The sequence below is a fragment of the Rana temporaria genome, chromosome 2 (assembly GCF_905171775.1).
Source record: "Rana temporaria chromosome 2, aRanTem1.1, whole genome shotgun sequence".
NCBI lineage: Eukaryota > Metazoa > Chordata > Amphibia > Anura > Ranidae > Rana > Rana temporaria.
This window is the reverse complement of record NC_053490.1, coordinates 10,689,466-10,709,682: the sequence shown is the minus strand read 5'-3', so window position 1 is coordinate 10,709,682 and position 20,217 is coordinate 10,689,466. Positions and strand designations below refer to the sequence as shown.

At 45.8% G+C, this 20,217-nt stretch overlaps 2 protein-coding genes across 2 annotated transcripts in view; one reads left to right on the top strand and one right to left on the bottom strand.

Annotated features, from left to right (window-relative positions):
- Positions 1-20,217, top strand: part of LOC120928817 (zinc finger protein 420-like) — a 928,736-nt gene that overhangs the window by 150,883 nt on the left and 757,636 nt on the right. The window lies entirely within an intron of this gene.
- LOC120928815 (zinc finger protein OZF-like) lies at positions 1,417-19,139 on the bottom strand. Its single transcript, XM_040339827.1, has 2 exons — positions 19,043-19,139; positions 1,417-3,538 (listed from the first exon to the last, which is right to left on the bottom strand). The coding sequence occupies exon 2, from the start codon at positions 3,192-3,194 to the stop codon at positions 1,464-1,466; it is 1,731 nt and encodes a 576-aa protein (XP_040195761.1). The 5' UTR covers positions 3,195-3,538; positions 19,043-19,139; the 3' UTR covers positions 1,417-1,463.

Sequence of the window (20,217 nt, the reverse complement as noted above, 5' to 3'; positions counted from 1 at the left end):
TCATTGCACCTTATTCCAATAAATTGTTGGATGACATGGGGAGTTAAACTTGGCATGGCTTGCAGACTTGACGTCATCACGCTCTTGACGAAGGAGCTCGGAGCTTATACCACAGGAGAGACAGGAGAAGCCGCCGCGTCCCCATTAGATGTGCTTCTTAATCGCAATTTGATGCCATCGAACATAAGTGCATAGTATCTTTGCCTATTAAACTCACCCTTAAGGTATTACGCTATGGTCCTCTTTCTTTTTATTTCCTGATCATCTGAGACCATAGGCACCACCTCACACATCTTACAGGAGGGTCTAGAGGGAGACCTAAAATCCCCAGGTGCGCTGAGATCACTGTAATGGTGATCGCACTGACAGGGTAAGGAGACTACATTACCACATTTGGGTGTCTTCCTGGTGGATGAATTTTCTCTCTATCCTCTATTGGTGTCCAATCGGATTTTCCCTTCAAGGAGTCACCTATCCTGCAAGGATTTATTGTTCACTTATTTGTTCAATTATTTCAATATTTTTTCACCTACTCTCCATTTATTTTTCATCATTTTTGGACGTCATACTCTACACCAGGGGTGGCCAACCAGTGGTCCGGGGGCCACATGTGGCCCGCGGAGCCCTCTGATGTGGCCCGTGACCTCTTGCTCTGGAATGGCGGTTTGGCAAGCCCAGATCGCAGGTTGTCAACGTGCCATACCACAGCATCAGTGTTGTGAATGAAGCCGGTGGATGGGGAAGAAAGTGGCTGCGGAGCAAAGCCGCATAAGCCGATGCTTCATCTACAGCGCCTGCTTTTGCCACAGGCGGAGTCTATGGCAAAGTTCAGCTAACCCGCAGGATAGACACAGGTGCACTACAATGCACCCGCAGTGTGGGTAAACCGCAGCACATCAGTGTGAAAGCAGTCTTAGGCCCTTTTCATCAACCCAACCAAATGGGACCTTCAATTCACCTCTATAGAGCTACAGATGTCTGTTTACGCCCACCTACCTCCAATCCAAAAAACAGAAGGGAATTTGTCCCCTTCCATCTGGGTGGATCGGAGAGCCTATAGAATAGCCGTGACCTGTCATCTGCCTGCTCCGCTCATTATGGCCCGCGACTGGTTACCAAGTTGCTTAAGTGGCCCTTACTCTTCAAAAGGTTGGGCACCCCTGCTCTACACAGTGGGACTTTTCTATATTTCACTTATTCTTTGTTACATTATTTCATGTATTAGTGTGAGAAGTTTCTCATTTCACAATTCAATATTGTTTATGTAGGATCAATTTATTTTAGATCTTTTTTCACTTATTTCTTGAGCGCTGTACTACATTTTACACATGTTTTAGGAATTTTCTGTATCACAAATTTTTTGGTACTGGCAGCTAGTTATTAATTCACTTACTAATTATTGGGGTTTGTCACCCATCTTTCTATTTAGCGCAGTGTTTTTTTTTTTTTCTTTCTAGACATTTTCATTGCTGCAGAGAGGAATCTCTAGGAGAAGGGGTTATCAAAGGGGTAGCAGCTGAAGAGGGTGAACCCTCTGGTGCCAGGGAAGCTTTGTCCAATTCAGAACACAATTTATTTCCAGTGTGAACCTTCAGGTGTCTGGTAAGATGTGTCTTCTGTATAAAAGTTTTTTCACATTTAGAACATTGAAACGGCTTCTCTCCCGTGTGAAGCTTCTCATGTCTGATAAGATGGGTCTTCTGGGCAAAAGCTTTATCACATTCAGAACAATGAAAAGGCTTCTCTATATATGGTTTCCCTCCAGCATGAACCTTCTCATGTCTTAGAAGACCTGACATTACTATAAAAGCTTTACCACATTCAGAACACTGAAATGGTTTCTCTCTCTTGTGAATCATCTGGTGTTTGACAAGGTTTGACCTCCTTGCAAATGCTTTGTCACATTCAGAACATTGATATGGCCTCTCTCCAGTGTGCACCCTCTTGTGATTGACGAGATCAGACTTAATTTTAAAAGCTTTGTCACATTCACTACAGCGATACGGCTTCTCTCCAGTGTGGGTCCTCTCATGTATGATAAGCTCTGACTTTCCTGTAAAAGCTCTGTCACATTCAGAACACTTGTACGGCTTCTCTCCAGTGTGAATCCTCTCGTGCATGATAAGGTTTCCCTTCAATGTAAAAGCTTTGCCACATTTCGAACAGCAAAATGGCTTCACTCCAGTGTGGACCCTCTCGTGCCTGAGAAGCATAGATTTCACCCTAAAAGCTTTGTTACATTCAGAACACTGATATGGCTTCTCTCCAGTGTGGACCCTCTGGTGCATAATAAGGTTTGACTTCTCTCTAAAAGGTTTGTTACATTCAGAGCACCGATAGGGTGTCTCTCCAGTGTGAAGTCTTTGGTGTGTGGTGAGGTTTGATTTCCATGAAAAAGCTTTTTTGCACTCAGAACACTTATACGGCTTTTCTCTAGTATGAACCCTTTGGTGTAGGATGAACAGTGACTTTGCTGTAAAAGCTTTGTCACATTCTGAACAATAATAAGGCTTTTTTAGATGGTGAGCCTTCTGGTGCGCAATAAGAGCAGACTTCCATGCAAAAGCTTTGCCGCAGTCAGAACACTGATGGAGGTTCTCACCAGTGTGAATCATTTGGTGTGTAATAAGACGTGCCATTTGTGTAAAAGCTTTATCACATTTTGTGCATGGATATGGCTTTTCTCCAGTGTGAAACCTCTGGTGTCTGATAAGTTGTGACCTTGTTTTGAAAGCCGTGTCACATTCAGAACACTGAAACGAGTTTGTGTGAAGCATCTGATGTCTGCGAAGATCTGACTTCCTTAAAAAAGCTTTGTCACATTCTGAACACTGAAATGGTTTGGCTCCAGTGTGGACAATCTTATGACTGGTAAGCTGCGCATTTGATGTAAAAGCTTTGCCACATTCGGGACACTGAAATGGCTTCTCCCCTGTATGACCCCTCTCGTGTGTAATAAGATTTGCCTTTGTTGCAAAAGCTTTGCCACATTTGTCACACTGAAACGGCTTCTCTCCTGTATGGACCCTCTCGTGTGTTATAAGTTTAGACTTTACGGAGAAAGCTTTGCCACATTTGGCACAAAAATACCTCTTCACTTTAGTGTGAACTCCTTCGGGTCCAAAGTTTGGTTGAATTGCAAAAGCCAAGATGCATTCCGAAGACAGATACTGCTTCCCTTCTATGTGTTCCATCTGGGATTTAGTTAGGTCTGATTTTGCAGTAAGGTAAAGTTTCTCTCTTGTATTGAGCTTAAAGTCGTTTACTTCCAGAACCCTAAAACGACTTCTCTTCTGTTGCCCCCAGAGGTTGGATCAATGCTGAAGAATATCCAAAACAATCAAGAAATGCAGAACACCGATATGGCTGGTGTCCAGAGTGAATCCTCCAGTAAAGACTTTCAGGCACTCAGAAAACCCATAACAACTTGTCACCAGGGTGACACAATTGACAATGAAGACCAACGCGACCATTACCAGGGAAATTCAGTTGGGATGATGAAGACTATTGTGACCAAAAGTTTGGTTCATTAATCGACCTGGAAAGAAAAAAAAAAAAGTGAAATTCTGTAAAACGGGCTATAGTAAAGCTACTTTCTCTTTCATTTCACATGCATTATTAAATAAAAAAATTGTATGTGATATACATGTTAAAATGTTTGTAATTCATTTTATAGACATCTCATTATCATTTCCTTTGGTTGGTATGGTTTAATTAATTCTTTGGTCCCATTCAGACCATTGAGCTGCATTTTCTGCATAAGGCCTCTTTCACAGGGAGCGGACCGTTTTTGTGTCCGCTCCGTGTGTGTCCGGCGGCTCAGCGGGGATCATCCGTAATCCCCGCTGAGCTGTCGGCGGATAGGGCGGTCCCCGCACACTGTGCAGAGACCGCCCTGTCTCTTCTCCGCTCTCCCCTATGGGGAATCGGATCCGTCTGTCCGTCTTCATCCGATCCGTTCCGCCGGACGGAAGAAAAAAAACGGACTTGTAAAAAGCGGACGAACGGTCCGCTAAACTGTACAATAAATAAGAAGCAGTTAAGCTTGGTTCAGCAGCTTTTTCTATAAATAATGGGGCAGATCCACATACATCGGCGCAGGGCACAGCATATGTAAGATACGCTACGCCTCTGTAACTTACTTTTAGTTGGTTTGAATCCTCAACGAATCCGTGCCATAAGTTACTGCGGCGTAGCGTATCTCTCGCGGCGTAAGGGCGCAGAATTCAAATTTGGCGGGTAGGGGGCGTGTTTCATTTAAATGAAGTGCGTCCCCGCGCCGAACGAACTGCGCATGCGCCGTCCGTAAAAACTCCCAGGGTGCATTGCTCCAAATGACGTCGCAAGGACGTCATTGTTTTCATCGTGAACGTAAATGGCGTCCAGCCCCATTCACGGACGACTTACGCAAACAACGTAACATTTTCAAAATTATACGCGGGAACGACGGCAATACTTAACATTGAGTACGCCACCATATAGCAGCTTTAACTATACGCCGGAAAAAGCCGAACGGAAACGACGTAAAAAAATGCGATGGCCGGTCGTACGTTCGTGGATCGTCGGAAATAGCTCATTTGCATACTCGACGCAGATTACGACGGGAACGCCACCTAGCGAACACCGAAAAATTGCATCTAAGATCCGACGGCGTACGAAAACGTACGCCTGTCGGATCTAACCCAGATGCCGTCGTATCTGGTTTTGAGGATTCAAAACAAAGATACGACGCAGGAATTTTGAAATTACACCGGCGTATCAATAGATACGTCGGCGTAATTTCTTTGTGGATCTACCCCAATGGATTTAATGAAGTGTTCAGGTCTTTACGACATACAGAACTCAGCATTCAGGAGTCAGACCTAACATAGTAGATGATTACAACTCTACAAACAGCACTTGATCCATTACTGTGACAATTCAAAGAAAATGCAGGGTCTTCTAGCTTCCAATGTAGGACGGATTAAGGCAAAATAGACAGAAGGTGGGTGGGTTGTATTGACCCACCTTGATGAACCCCTCTGACAGATGACAAATGTGTTTGATAGCATTATTTTTCTAAACATTTTTAGTCAACCGATTGAGTGAAGATGCCTCCATAATTAAGGAAGAAGGGGGAGGGGGAACAAGGAAAAAGAGGTCTTCAGAGACCAGACCAACCACTAGGTCATTGTGGACTGAAGTATACAGCTATATGAAAAGAAGGGAGCAGCCCAGGTTCATGTGGCTATTGTAATTCAGTAATTCTCAGGCCTGAGAAATATGGTAGCCACCAATGTCCCAGATCCTCCAGAAAAGCCATACACTTTCCTGGACGTATACAGCTTCCACTACTGCACCCGCTGCAGATCCTGTAAGAAAACAAAAAGGCAAGGAAAAAAGATCAGTAAGTTCACGTCCAGTGTAACTGGACAAGAATTTACTATCAAACCATTGATAACATGCCATTCCAAATTTGTAACGTACGTCCTAGAATGTCCGTGCACTCTGCAATACGTGGGCCGGACTACCCGCGAACTTAAAGTCAGAATAAACGAACACGTGGCCAATATAATTAAAGGGTACCCAGAACACAGCGTGTCTAAGCATTTTGACTTGTACCACAACAGGGACCCGAGTCTGTTAAAATTCTATGGAATTGATAGGATTACCAAACATTGGCGTGGTACTGACCTTACTAAGGCAGTATCTCAGAACGAGACTCAATGGATACATCGTCTAAGGACTATGCGACCACTAGGGCTCAATATAGAGCTCGACCTTAATTGTTTTTTAACTGATGCGTGAACGGCAGACCTATGGGGTGAGCAAACAAACAGTTTAGTGCATCATTCCATACACACACCCAGAGGATTTTGGGAGATCCCCACTCCAAGGGGCTGGGCAGTTTGCACATCACCCATCGGCCAACCCATCTTGAATTGGGCTCACACAAAACAAAAGGGTAGAGGGAAAACACACATTCCTTGCACCACCCGAGCCTTGGAGTGTAGAATTTTGATTGTTTTACAACTAAAGTTACATACACACTCCTTGTACTACTCGAGTTGGATTGTATAATTTTTATTAAGTTTTATCATTTTATAACCTATTTTAACTAATTTACAGGCTACGCAAATGGCACACATATTAAATAATAATATAACTGGGAGAACTAAAAACGCACTGCATCTAGATGGATTTAGAATACTGGTGCTATTTTGCACAATACCACATAACCCCTCTAGATGGCGCACAGAACACTATGGACCCATTGCATAGCATATAAAAAATGCCAGAGTTTTAAACAAATTCAACATGTCCAAATAAGAATTCAAAGATACATTTCAGGTATTTTAGGCAGCGAGCAGATACATGTATGTATTGATTTATGATTGGAGACAGTTTGCACAGCCATAATGTGTTTAATGTGTGAGCTTTGGTAACTGGGACAGAGGCTGTCACATGATCCGATTGCCCCTCCCACAGGCTGATAAACAGACCTATATAATAGATGTCTGTTGCGTGTGCTGGATACGCTTCCTGAAGACGGTTTAACTGAAACGTGACGTCGAGGCGGTATCCGAGCGCGCACGCACGCACAGCCACGCACTTCCGGTCTCACTGGTTGATGGACAACTAGCGGTGGAACGCACGCTAGTGGACCAGGACGCGGCCATCTCTTATCTTGTCTTACTATCCCCACCACCTACAGCCTCAGTGCCGGGAACGGGCACCAGCAACAGTAATAGGCCATTTGGCATTGTAATTTTAACTTTTGTATATTAAATGGTTTTACACTATGGTGGTATCTCTTCTCCTTTCTTGGTACACCATTTGCTGCAATCGCTGACATTGGAATCCAATGAGACCCTGCTGATCCTCATTTAAAACAAGCCTGATTGACCATATTTTAAGTAATCTGGTCAACACCGTGTGGTAAGGAGCCATCCATTATTATTCTGGTGACCTATAGGTGAAGGCGGATCACTTCTTTCTCGCACTTTGGCTATTTTGAAGATTCACAAGCACTTTAGCATTTGCACTTTTCCCTGCGATTTGGGATTGGATTATTTGCATTTTGCACCTGGACTTGATACAACACTGGATCCATTTTGCACTTAACTATTTATTTGCTGGACATTCTTTTAAATTTAATTTTTTTTTTTTTTTTTTTTATATTTTATTTATTTTCCACTGCATTTGGCACTATTGTACTTATAGAGTTTAGACTATAATCTGTTTGGTTTTTCACATAGATTTGGGTACACAGTTACACTGTGTACTACTCAAACGCACATTGTGACACGCATCCACTATTTTGGTGTCCAAACCTTGAGAAACTTGGCATGCGTATCCTTAAGTATAGAGGTGAATTTCTCATGTACCATGGTGCTCATGAGTCTCTGCCTCAATTTTGCCAAGTTAATTGTTGACTGCTTGCAGGCTCTAGTTAGCATTTGTCGAGCCATTAGGAACACAAATCCCACCAGCTTTTGCTCATGTCTATTGAGGTCTAAAAAGGGACCTATGTAGTAGAGCCACCCATAACCCAAGGTTAAAGCGGAGGTTCACTCTAAAAACATGTACAGTATATACCACTACATTCAGCATACTTCCGACATGTACAGTATGCTGTTTGTTTGTTTTTTTCCTCTGTACATACCGTATTATTGTTCTTTTCCACCCGGCTTCTGGGTTCTCGCTCCTGCGGGAGTAGGCGTTCCTATGCAGCGGCGCAATGTCACCCGGGACTTAGCCAAGATGATTGACGTGCTTGATAAAAAAAATTCCCCCGGCGGATAAGGCGCGTCACAAGTTCCGAAAATAGCCGAACAGGGAGTCGGCTCTATACGGCGCCTGCGCAGTCAGCTCCACGCGGCTCCTAGTCTGTGCGCAGGCGCCGTATAGAGCCGACTCCCATTTTGGCTATTTTTGGAACACGTGACACGCCTTATCCGCCGGGGGAAAGTTTTTATCAAGCACGTCAATCATCTAGGCTAAGTCCCAGGTGACATTGCGCCGCTGCATAGGAACGCCTACTCCCGCAGGAGCGAGAACCCAGAAGCCGGGTGGAAAAGAACAATAATACGGTATGTACAGCGAAAAAGAAGCATACTGTACATGTCGGAAGTATGCTGAATGTAATGGTATATACACGTTTTTAGGGTGAACCTCCGCTTTAATATTCAGAAGCGTTCAAAGCATATTGTAAATATGTATCCAAAAACGGTAAGGATCACCAAGTATGGATAAAATCGTGTTCTCTACAACATCAGAAGCAAGTTAATGGATCATTGGTGATGAATTTGACTTCATGGTCCAGAGTCAGGGGTCAAGTCCTGGGGAAAAAAGTGTGGGAACTCCCACCCAAGATCCACTCCCCCACCAAAAAAAAAAAAAAAAATGATACGCTCATATGCATAATTACTAAACCACATGTTTTTTCTAAAGCAAGTTCTTTCTAAATCCCGCGATAACTCGCGGCAGACCTCCGCAATGTCTCCTGGGAACAATGACAAAAGCTCCCAGGAGACATTGCGGCATCGAGGAAGTGACGGAATACCCGCACACTACCCGATGAATCCATATACAGGAAGCGGCCAGTAACATAAAGGAGTACTAAGGTTCGCCTGCCCCTGACAGTGACTCGAGCTGGGCATCGCCGCTTAGTGAAGGATTGGCTCGGGCGGATCGGCTGCTCTAGTCCTGCAAAGGGAACTGCGTTCCCGCTGTGAAAAAAGTGCAGGAACTCCGTTCCCACACGTTCCCGCAGGACTTGAGCCCTGTCCAGAGTCATATACCAATGTAAAAGCACTTTGTATGTACACGCACTTGGAGGTGGCCAGCCACATTTTGTGCCAATAGGCCTGGTTGAGAGTTTCGCCTATATCATGTTACCACTTGTTTATGTAGGGAAGCTTGGCAGGGCCCATAGAATCTTTGCAAATATTTTTATTCTTTCTATTCAGCCATACAAATTGAGGAGGAGGTGCATGCTGCAAAGCAAGAAGTAGTTTGTATGACTAAGATATACAAGGTGCTGATAACTATTTAGGCAGGGATGCCATTCCAAGGGTTATATATTGTCTACAGCTTGCAGGTGCCATGGAAGGCTTATCTAAGTTTTCGATCTGGCTCCACTTCCAATAACGGAATGAGGAAACTCACAGTTTTTCCCTGAGGAATGAGGAAACTCCCACAGAGTATGGAAGTGTCGGACATCATATAATGTAGCTATAATTTACCTTATACTTCCTGAATATCTCATGACCCATTCATCCAGCCCAGATGGGAAGTGAGAGTTGGCCTTCAATGGTAAGTTATTTTGCCATTTTCTAAAGATCCAGGTTTTTAGTCCGCTTAGTCGTTAGTGCCATTGAAAGTTTTCTATACAATCGTTGGAACCATAGACAGTTCAAGGATTGTCCATTGAGGAATCCCACTCATTTTTTGTTCTGACTAGTAGGGTTGCCCTGTAGTATTTATGAAGTCTGGCAAGTCCAAACCCCCTACTGATTTGGTCTAATCACCAGTTCATAGTGAAGTCAAGGTTTGCAGTCAAACCAGATACATGTTCTAAATTTTCAGTCTAGAGGTCCTCATTTAATGGTAGATTAGTGTAAAAGATTTGCATTTATGATGACGATACTACCCAATAAGGTGAATGCAGGTGTCAGAATCAGTGCAGCCAACACCCAGTCCCGAGCATCAGCGGCGAATTCTCGGTCCGCTAGCGCTAATGCGCATGCACGGGCTCCTAGACTGGGATGAATGGGTCACAGAGCGGGCATGTGCGCATGCGCGCACCCCCGCCAATCCTGGCGCACGGCGCCCTATTTAAATGTGAATCTGTTAAATGACAGTGCTGGATTGTCTCAGCTAGTACCTGTGTTCCTGCTTCCTGTTTCTGGACTGACCTGACCTACTCTTGAAAATACCCGGCTTGATCACTCTCCTTGGATCTCCCCTTGTCTTCCTACCTGCCTCTGCCTGTTATACTGACCCCGGCTCGGACTTTGACTACGATCTTGCTTCCTGATTTTGCACCTCTCTGCCAGCCTACTGCCGACTTCTACCTGTACCTGTTGAACCTACCTGATTTCCCCTGATTGGATCTGGTGTTGATTGCCACATCTCCTGTACTCAAGAATTTCCAGTACTTCCAAAGGCTCTACCTGAACCTACAGGCACCTACACACTCTTGTGCCCCTGCATTCCCTGTCTCCACCTCCAGGGGGTGCTGGGACCGGGACTGTGCAAGAGGCCACTCCCCACTCGGCTCCGCTGTAAGGTACGTGACAGCAGGCAACTCATCTCTCTAGATTCTCTCTGAAACGTTGAGAAGGGGTTGATAACTGGGTTTGTAAAGTTCTGTGAAATTTGTGGTTAGAATTAATTTCCAAATATTTGAGAGAACCATGGCAAAGAAGGAAAAAATGGTCTGAAGGGAAACCCTAGAGCAGGGGTCTCAAACTGGTGGCCTTCCAGCTGTTGCGAAACTACAAGTTTAACGACAATTACAAGCATGACTACCGAAGACAGAGGCATGATAGGACTTGTAGTATCGCAACAGCTGGAGGGGCGCCAGTTTGAGACCCCTGCCCTAGAGTAAGTCCCTGATTAAGGATCTCAGATGTTCATTTTAGAGTTTGGTAACTTCCTGAACCTGATACAATTTCTCTATTACAGAGGGGAAAGACAATTCTTGTGAGCGTTTGAATGGCAGCACCTCATCTTCAAATGCAGCTAATTTATGTTCTTTCTGAATAATTTATGCTATACTTTACCTTTGCCAAAAGGACCCTATGCACAGGATGCAGTGCGTACCTAGTAGGACTTAGTAGAGGAACTCCTTGTTGGAGTCTCGATTTGTTGAGCCGACCGATTCTTCCTAACTAAGGGCCAGATTCACGTAGCCCGGGCGCAACGTAACTTAAACGATTTAAGTTACACCGCCGCAAATTTTCCAAGTTAGTGCCCGATCCACAAAGCACTTACCTGGAAATTTTCGGCGGTGTATCCTAAATCAGTCCGGCGCAAGGCGGGCCAATTCAAATGGGGCGAGTCCCATTTAAATTAGGCGCGCTCCCGCGCCGGACGTACTGCGCATGCTCCCGACGTGCTTTGCGCGAAGTTACGATGCAGCAACGTTTTGTGAATCGCGATGGGTAAAAAAGAGTTGCGCCGGGAATTATTATTTTTTTTTTTTTAAATTGAAAGCGACGCGGGAAAGACGGGTATACTTTTACATGGTGTACTAATTTTACACTTTGTAAAAGCAGCCCTATCTTTGCGACGGCAAACTAACACTTGCGGCGACTTTCCGACGGGAAAAAGTTTTGTGGATCGCCGTAAGTGCTAATTTGCATACCCGACACTGGTTTACGACGAGAAATCCCCCCAGCGGCGGCCGCGGTACTGCATCCTAAGATCCGACAGTATAAAACAATTACACCTGTCGGATCTTAGGAATATCTATGCGTAACTGGTTCTATGAATCAGTCGCATAGATAGAAACAGGGATACGACGTCGTATCAGGAGAAACGCCGTCGTATCCCTTTTGTGAATCTGGCCCTCAATCCCTTCTTTACCCCATATTTAATTCTCATCTCATCAATAAAGCACACCTCCGGGCTCCATTTCCCCCTGGCCATCCTATAGGCTGCCCCTGGCAGTAAGCTTTCTTTTATTTTTTTATGCCTGGAAGATAGCTATAAGTAGGAAATTATTGAATTAAAAAAGGGACATGGGAACAAGAGTAGAAGATCTGGAAAACACCACAACTGAGCTGACAGACCAATTGGAAGCCCATGAAACAGCTCCAAATAAACACACAGCACGTATTCATCAATTATGCCGCGTACACACGATCATTTTTCGGGTTGTAAAAAATAACGGGCTAGATTCAGGTAGGGGCGCGCATAGTTACAGCGGGGCAGCGTAACGTATTTACTCTACGCCGCCACAACTTACAGGAGCAAGTGCAGTATTCACAAAGCACTTGCTCCGTAAGTTGCGGCGGCGTAGCGTAAATGGGGCCAGCGTAAGCGCGCGTAATTCAAATGTGGAAGGGGGGGCGTGTTTTATGTTAATCTATGATGACCTGACGTGATTGACGTTTTGTACGAACGGCGCATGCGCGGTCCGTGTACATATCCCAGTGTGCATTGCTCCCAAGTACGCCGCAACGACGTATTGGTTTCGACGTGAACGTAAATTACGTCCAGCCCTATTCGCTAATGACTTACGCAAACGACGTAAAAAATTCAAATTTCGAAGCGGAAACGACGTCCATACTTAACATTGGCTGCGCCTCCTAATAGCAGGAGTAACCTTACGCCGAAAAAGCCTAACGTAAACAACGTAAAAAAAATTGCGCCGGGCGTACATACGTTTGTGAATCGGCGTATCTAGGTCATTTGCATATTCTACGCCGAAAACAACGGAAGTGCCCCTAGTGGCCAGCGTAAAAATGCACACAATTATACGCCGCCGCATTCAAGTTACGTCAGCGGAGGAAGCCTATTTTTGACGTATCTGCCTTGGAGAATCGGCGTAAAGATACGCCGCCGCAGATTTGAAATTACGGCGGCGTATCTGGAGATACGCCGTCGTAACTGCTACCTGAATCTAGCCCAACGTTTTTCAGGCTCTAGAAAAAAATGAAATCATTGAAACGGTCTTGCCTACACACGATCGTGATAAAAAAAATGCTCTAGCAAAGCGCGGTGATGTACAACACGTACAACGGCATTATAAAGGGGAAATTCCATTCGGATGGCGCCACCCTTTGGGCTGCTTTAGCTGATTTAGTGTTAGACAGAAAAGCGCAAATCGTCTTTTACTGTTACAGCGTGATGAATGTGCCATCTCCATTACGAACGGCAGTTTTACCAGAACGAGCGCTCCCGTCTCATAACTTGCTTCTGAGCATGTGTGGATTTTTCACGTCGTTAAAGCCCACACGCGACCATTTTTTACAACCCGAAAAACGACAACGTTAAAAACGTCGTAAAAAAATAGGGCATGTTCGAAAAAAAAAAATTCAGTTTTTCAGAACCCGAAAAATGCTCTGAAGCCCACACACGATCATTTTTAATGACATAAAAAAAAACACGTAATTTTTTAGAACACGAAAAACGGTCGTGTGTACGCGGCATTACTGTTCTAATGCCGCGTACACTGTTTTTCCGGAATAATTGAAACTCCCAAAAATTTACAGAATTCACCTGGGCCTGAGGAATACACATGCCGATTACCCCAAATACGTGATCTGTCATGTTCATTTTTTATTTTTAGAATAAAAAATAAATCATGCAGGCAGCCAAGTCACAGAATGTGATGATTTTCAGCGATACCAGAGTATCCTTACTTCCTGACCTATCCCAGCAAACCAGAACTATGCACACATTACTAAAGTTGCTACTGGATAAACTTATAGGTAGATTCAGTAAGAGTTAGGCCGGCTTATCTACAGATAAGCCGACCTAACTCAGAATCTAAGCCGACTTATGTTTAAGTGTATTCTCAAACAGAGATACGCTTAAACATATCTAAGATACGACGGCTTGCGCCGTCCTATCTTAGATTGCAATATTTCGGATGGCCGCTAGGTGGTGCTTCCATTGCGGTCGGCGTATATGTAAATGAGTAGATACGCCGATTCACGAACGTACGCCCGGCCGACGCAGTACTTTTACGGCGTTTACGTTAGAGATAGGCCGCCTAAAGTTAGAGCTAGGCACTAGTTGGAAAAGTAATGTTAAGTATGGCCGCCGTTCCCGCGTCGAAATTCGAAATTTTTACGTCGTTTGCGTAAGTCATCCGCAATGCACACTGGGAAATGTAGGCGCAATGCACACTGGGAAATGTACTTAGCCGCAATGCACACTGGCAAATGTAGGCGCCCGGCGCATGCGCAGTTCGAGAAAAACGTAAGGTCAAGCACTATTGACATAAAACACGCCCCCCTCAAACACATTTGAATTAGGCGCCCTTACGCCCGCCGATTTAGGCTACGCCGCCGTAACTTAGCAGGTAAGTACATTGTGAATCATATACTTGCCTGGCTAACTTACGGCGGCGTAGCCTAAACACGCTAAGCTACGCCGCCGCAAGTTTAGGCCAATGTGTGTGAATCTAGCTATTAGATCCAAAAAGTACTGATGGGGTTACCCATTCTGCCTTATTGAACAGCAGGAGGGCAAATCAGCTATCCTCCGAAATCTGGGTGATCTCTTTAATTTCTTTGAGAAAATGTGAACATTGTCTAACCAGATTGACCCCTTAAATCCTCCCTGGCTTCACTCCTTGACCCTCTTGGCAGAGGCATTTGGAAAAAAAGGCAATTGTATCCTTCCAAACCAAAATCCTTGTACCTGGAAAACTTGTTCAGTGGAAATACCTGCTACTGTACAAACACGATCGGAATTCCAGACAGAAAAAGTTTGATGGGAGATTTTTTGCTGGAAATTCCGACCGTGTGTATGCTCCATCGGACTTTTGCTGCCGGAATTCCCGCCAGCAAAAGATTGAGAGCTGGTTTCTTAATTTTCCCGATGGAAAAAATTCCTATCGGGAAATCTGATCGTCTCTATGCTTTTCCGACGTGCAAAAAAATAAAAATAAATACATGCTCGGAAACAATTCGACATATGCTCAAAAGCATTGAACTTCTTTTTCTCGCCTCATCGTAGTGTTGTACGTCACCGCGTTCTTAACGCTCGAAAGTTCAGTGAACTTTTGTGTAACCGTGTGTATGCAAGCCAAGCTTGAGTGGAATTCCGTCGGAAAAAACATCCAACTTTGTGGGCTTGTGATAATATAATGCAAAGCCTGATGCCTGGGTTAGGAACTATAGCTAGCTAGTGTTTCTTCTGCCTAAAGCAGGCCTCCCCGTTGCCTTAAGGCAAATAGGCCTACCAGTAATTGGTTTTCCCAAGTCTAAAAAAAAGGGGTCCCCAAACTTTCTAAGCAAAGGGCCAGTTTACGGTCCTTCAGAGTTTACGAGGGCCAGACAGTGGTCCGTAGGAGTCGAAAAGGTCCCGACATCAGTGGGAAAAATTAATGCCCTATTGCTTCAGTGTGAGTAATTGTGCCCCGTCATTGGGTCCCATTGTTGGTGTCATTGAGAAAAACTGTGCCCCGTTGTTGGTGTCATTGTGAGGAATTGTGTCCCAGGGCGTGGCTTGCGTTCCGACACCATCATGTCTCATACTACAAGCAGGGACAGCGGGAGAACACGTGGAAAAGACGCTGAGACCAGCCGTATTCATAGGCAGACGCCTTGTACACTTATGCACACTGTGACAGCTTAAATGTAAGTGCAGTATTTTAAATACATTTTCGCCATTCAAGGCAGTATCACGCTATGGGGATTTTTGTTTTGTCTTTTCCCTTCTGAGACATTGTTGAAGGCACCAATTAGGATCCGTGAATCGGATACCCCCTAGTCTTATTGGGAGACTATAAAGATATCCAGTGTTTATACTGACCGCTGCAGTGGTCTTTTTAATTTGGTAAGCAGACTATATTACCTTAGCACTTGGGTGATTTCTGGTGGACAGACCGTTTTGGACCGGCGGCGGGTCCTGTGTCCTCCATGCTTCCGCCATGCGTCTCTTCTTTCCCCCTGCTAGGCAGTAGCGAGCTGTGGGATGGGCGGAGGGCCAGACAGCGGCGAGCTGTGCGACAGGTGGGGGGCCAAACAGCAGCAAGCCGTGGGACCGTGGGACCTCTTCTTTCCCCCTGCTAGGCAGCAGCAAGCCGTGAGACCGGTGGCGGGTCCTGTGTCCTCCATGCTTCCGCCATGCGTCTCTTCTTTCCCCCTGCTAGGCAGTAGCGAGCTGTGGGATGGGCGGAGGGCCAGACAGCGGCGAGCTGTGCGACAGGTGGGGGGCCAAACAGCAGCAAGCCGTGGGACCGTGGGACCTTTTCTTTCCCCCTGCTAGGCAGCAGCAAGCCGTGAGACCGGTGGCGGGTCCTGTGTCCTCCATGCTTCCGCCATGCGTCTCTTCTTTCCTCCTGCTAGGCAGTAGCGAGCTGTGGGATGGGCGGAGGGCCAGACAGCGGCGAGCTGTGCGACAGGTGGGGGGCCAAACAGCAGCAAGCCGTGAGACCGGTGGCGGGTCCTGTGTCCTCCATGCTTCCGCCATGCGTCTCTTCTTTTCCCCTGCTAGGCAGCGGCAAGCTGTGGAATGGGCGGAGGACCAGACAGCAGCGAGCTGTGGGACAGGTGGCGGGCCAGGCAGCAGCGAACTGTGGGACCGGCGGCGGGTCCTGTGTCCTCCATGCTTCCGACGTGCGTCTCTTCTTTCCCCCTGCTAGGCAGCAGCAAGCCGTGGGACCGGTGGCGGGTCCTGGTGTCATCCATGCTTCCGCCATGCGTCTCTTCTTTCCCCCTGCTAGGCAAGGGTGAGCTGTGGGACAGGCGTTGGGTCCTGTGTCCTCCATGCTCCCGCCATGCGTCTCTTCTTTTCCCCTGCTAGGCAGTGGCAAGCTGTGGGATGGGCGGAGGGCCGGACAGCGGCGAGCTGTGGGACAGGTGGCGGGCCAGGCAGCAGCGAACTGTGGGACCGGCGGCGGGTCCTGTGTCCTCCATGCTTCCGCCGTGTGTCTCTTCTTTCCTCCTGCTAGGCAAGGGTGAGCTGTGGGACCGGCGGCGGGTCCTGTGTCCTCCATGCTTCCACTGTGCGTCTCTCCTTTCCTCCTGCTAGGCGTCCGATAGGATCGCCTGTACTTTCAGCCAATTAGGTGATGGGTATCAGACCCGCGCTTCCTGATTGGTGGAGAGGCGATTCAGTGTTAGAAAAGCGAATATTCATTTGCTTTTCTAACTCACCTGAGTGGGCTCCGAGCACAATGCCCCGCGTCACGAATCCACCCTATTTTGAAGCCTATTAGAGCCTATGGCTGTAATCAGGTGCTTAGAAAATACCCCCCCGCTGCTGTAATTCATGCGCCATGACGTCCTTAAAACGGAGTTCCACCCATTTAAAAGTCAGTAGCTACAAAAAGTGTAGCTGCTGACTTTTAATAAACAGACACTTACCTGTTCCACGATCCAGCGATGCGGGCACGCAAAGCCCCGCTCCTCTCCCCCTCCTCTGTGCGGGCATTCTAACCGTGGGCGCCCAGCTGTGAATTCACAGCCAGGTGCGCACGTGCCAGCCACGCTGTGAATGGCCGGGCAATCTTCTGGAAAAGGTGACGTGTCCCAGAAGATTGCACGAAGGGAGGGGGGGGAGAGGTGATCTTCCTTCTGGTGCGGCGGAGCCAGGGGAGGAAATGGGAGCTGGGTGCCTGTAAAAGCTTGCCCCCCCTCAAATAAATAACATGCAAAATGCAGCATGTCATGGGGTCACCAACACTTAAAGCGGAAGTTCCACTTTTGGGTGGAACTCCGCTTTAATGGGGCCAAAAATAATCAGCCGCAGTTTTACTGCAGCAGCATTGCACGGCTGGGCGAAACAACGTTATGTTACGTCACTTCACCCTGTGGCCACTAGGGGCGTGCGTGTGCCACCGGAGGGAAACGTGCGTGCCCGCTGCTCACCCCTGGAACCGATGCGAGTGCCCGGAGGGCGCGATGGCCGGCGGGGACCCGCGATTGCTCGCGACACACAGATCCCAGTTCTTTCAGGGGAGAAATTAGTGATCGTCTGTTCATCCAACGCATGAACAGCGATCTGTCTTCTCCCCTAGTAAGTCCCACCCCCCCTTCAGTTAGAACACAGTGAGGGGACACAGTTAAAGGGGTTGTAAAGGTAAATGTTTTTTCACCTTAATGCATTCTATGCATTAAGGTAAAAAAAAATCAGAGAATTAGTGGCCCCCCCAGCCCCCCCCCCCCCCCCTTTACTTACCTGACCCCTCGAAAGTCCCGCGACGTGAACGCGCTGGCTTCTCGGCTCATTCATTGGTTGATTGTGAGCAGCGCAGCCATTTGCTCCCGCTGCTGTCAATCAAATCAATGACGCGGCGGTGGGTGGGGCGGAGTGATACAGTCTGCGGCTGTATCACAGGAGCGCGCCCGCAAGAACTAACCTCCATGGGAGAGAGCTTCCATGAAGGGGGTTAGTTCTTGTGGGGAGGAGCCGAGGGACTCCAGAAGACAAGGATCGGGGCCACTCTGTGCAAAACGAGCAATAACATGTTTGTTATTTAAAAAAAAAAAAAAAAAACAACAGGAACCTTTAGTGTCCCTTTAACCCCTTGATCGCCCCCTAATGTTAACCTATTCGCTGCCATTGACATTTTTACAGTAATCAGTGTTTTTTTAGTTCCGATCGCTATGAAATTGCCAATGGTCCCAAAAATGTGTCAAGTGTCCGATGTGTCCGCCATAATGTTGCAGTCCCGATAAAAAAAAAAAAAAAAAAAAAAAAAACGTAGATCGCCGCCATTACTAGTAAAGAAATAATAATAAAAATTCCATAAAACTATCCCCTATTTTGTAAACGCTATAACATGTGCGCAAACCAATCAATAAACGCTTATTGCGATTTTTTTTACCAAAAAAATATGTAGAAGAATACGTATTGGCCTAAACTTAGGAAAAAAAATTGGGATATTTATTATAGCAAAAAGTAAAAAAATATTGTGTTTTTTTTTTTTCAAAATTGTCGCTGTTCTTTTGTTTATAGCGGGGAAAAAAAAAACGCAGAGGTGATCAAATACCACCAAAAGAAAGCTTTATCTGTGAAAAAAAAAAAAGGGGACAATAATTTTGTTTGGGAGCCACTTTGCACGACTGCGCAATTGTCAGTTGAAGCGACGCAGTGCCTAATCGCAAAAAATGCTCTGGTCGGTAAGGGGGTAGAATCTTCCAGGGCTGAAGTGGTTAAAGGGATGAGGTGACATACAATTCTGTGACATCATTTACAAGGAGAACTTACGCAGTGACATCATCAGCAAAGATCGAAGTCTGCGTAAATCCAGCGTTGTTCATCGCCAGGAAGATTATGCCAGATTTCCTCCACGTGCTTAGTTCCCTGTACTGCCCCTCCCCCATCACAGTGTCCCCCCCCTGTAGACCCCCTCCATGGTCCCTCATCTTACCCGAGCACTCTGGAAGTTTCTCCTTCAGCCTCTTGTCTGTCTCCGGCTTCAGCTACATGCAACAAGGGGGTGGGGGTGTCCTCCATTTTCTTGTAGCTCAGAGAGGGGGTGTCCTCCATTTTCTTGTAGCTCAGAGGAGGGGGAGGGGTCTCCTCCATTTTCTTGTAGCTCAGAGAGGGGGAGGGGGTGTCCTCCATTTTCTTGTAGCTCAGGGATCTGATCTTCCTGTAATGAAACGATGACTTCTCATTGTTTTTACATTACAAGCAACTTCTCATTGTTTAGAAGAAATGTATCCATTGATAGATCTTTCTCCTTTATATACAATGTAGCCATGCTTTGCTTTCCCTGTACTAGTGGGGGGGGGGGGAGAGAAATCTGTGACATCAGCCCCGCCCACTTCCTGTCCTACATTTAACCCTTTCACTGCTGGCAGGGCCGCCATCAGGAATTATGGGGCCCCTTACACAGCTTCAGGCATGGGCCCCCCTGGAGCAGAGAACCGGAGGGGGGGGGGGGGGCTGACGCGAATTGAGAAGCGGGATGGGCCCTTTACAATATATATAAAAAAAAAGGGGCCCTGGGGACCTCTGAGCCTTTTAATAAAAAAAAATAAAAAGAAAATATAAATATATATATATATATATATATATATATATATTTTTTTTTTTTTTTTTTAAAAGGGGGGTTGCCATCTGGGGCCCTGGGGACCTCTGGACCCTTTAATAATAAATATATATATAGTAAAGTACATTTTTTTATTATAAAAAGAAATTACAAAAAACGGGGGTTGCCATTCGGGACCTCTGGGCCCTCTAATAAAAATAAAAAAAATAAACCTCTGGGCCCTTCAATAAAAAAAAAATATATAGAAAAATAAATAAAAATAAACATATATAAAAAAATAAAAAAAAAGGGGGGGGGGGTTACCATCCAGGGCCGTGGGGACCTCTGGGCCCTTTAATAAAAAAATAAATAAAAAAAATAGATAAACAAAAAAAATATATATATATATTTATAAAAAAAAAAGGGGGGGCTCGCCACATGGGGCCCTGGGGACCTCTGACCCCTATTAATAATAAAAAAAATATATATATATATATATATATATATATATATATATATATATATATATATATATATATATATATATATATATATAAATATAAATATAA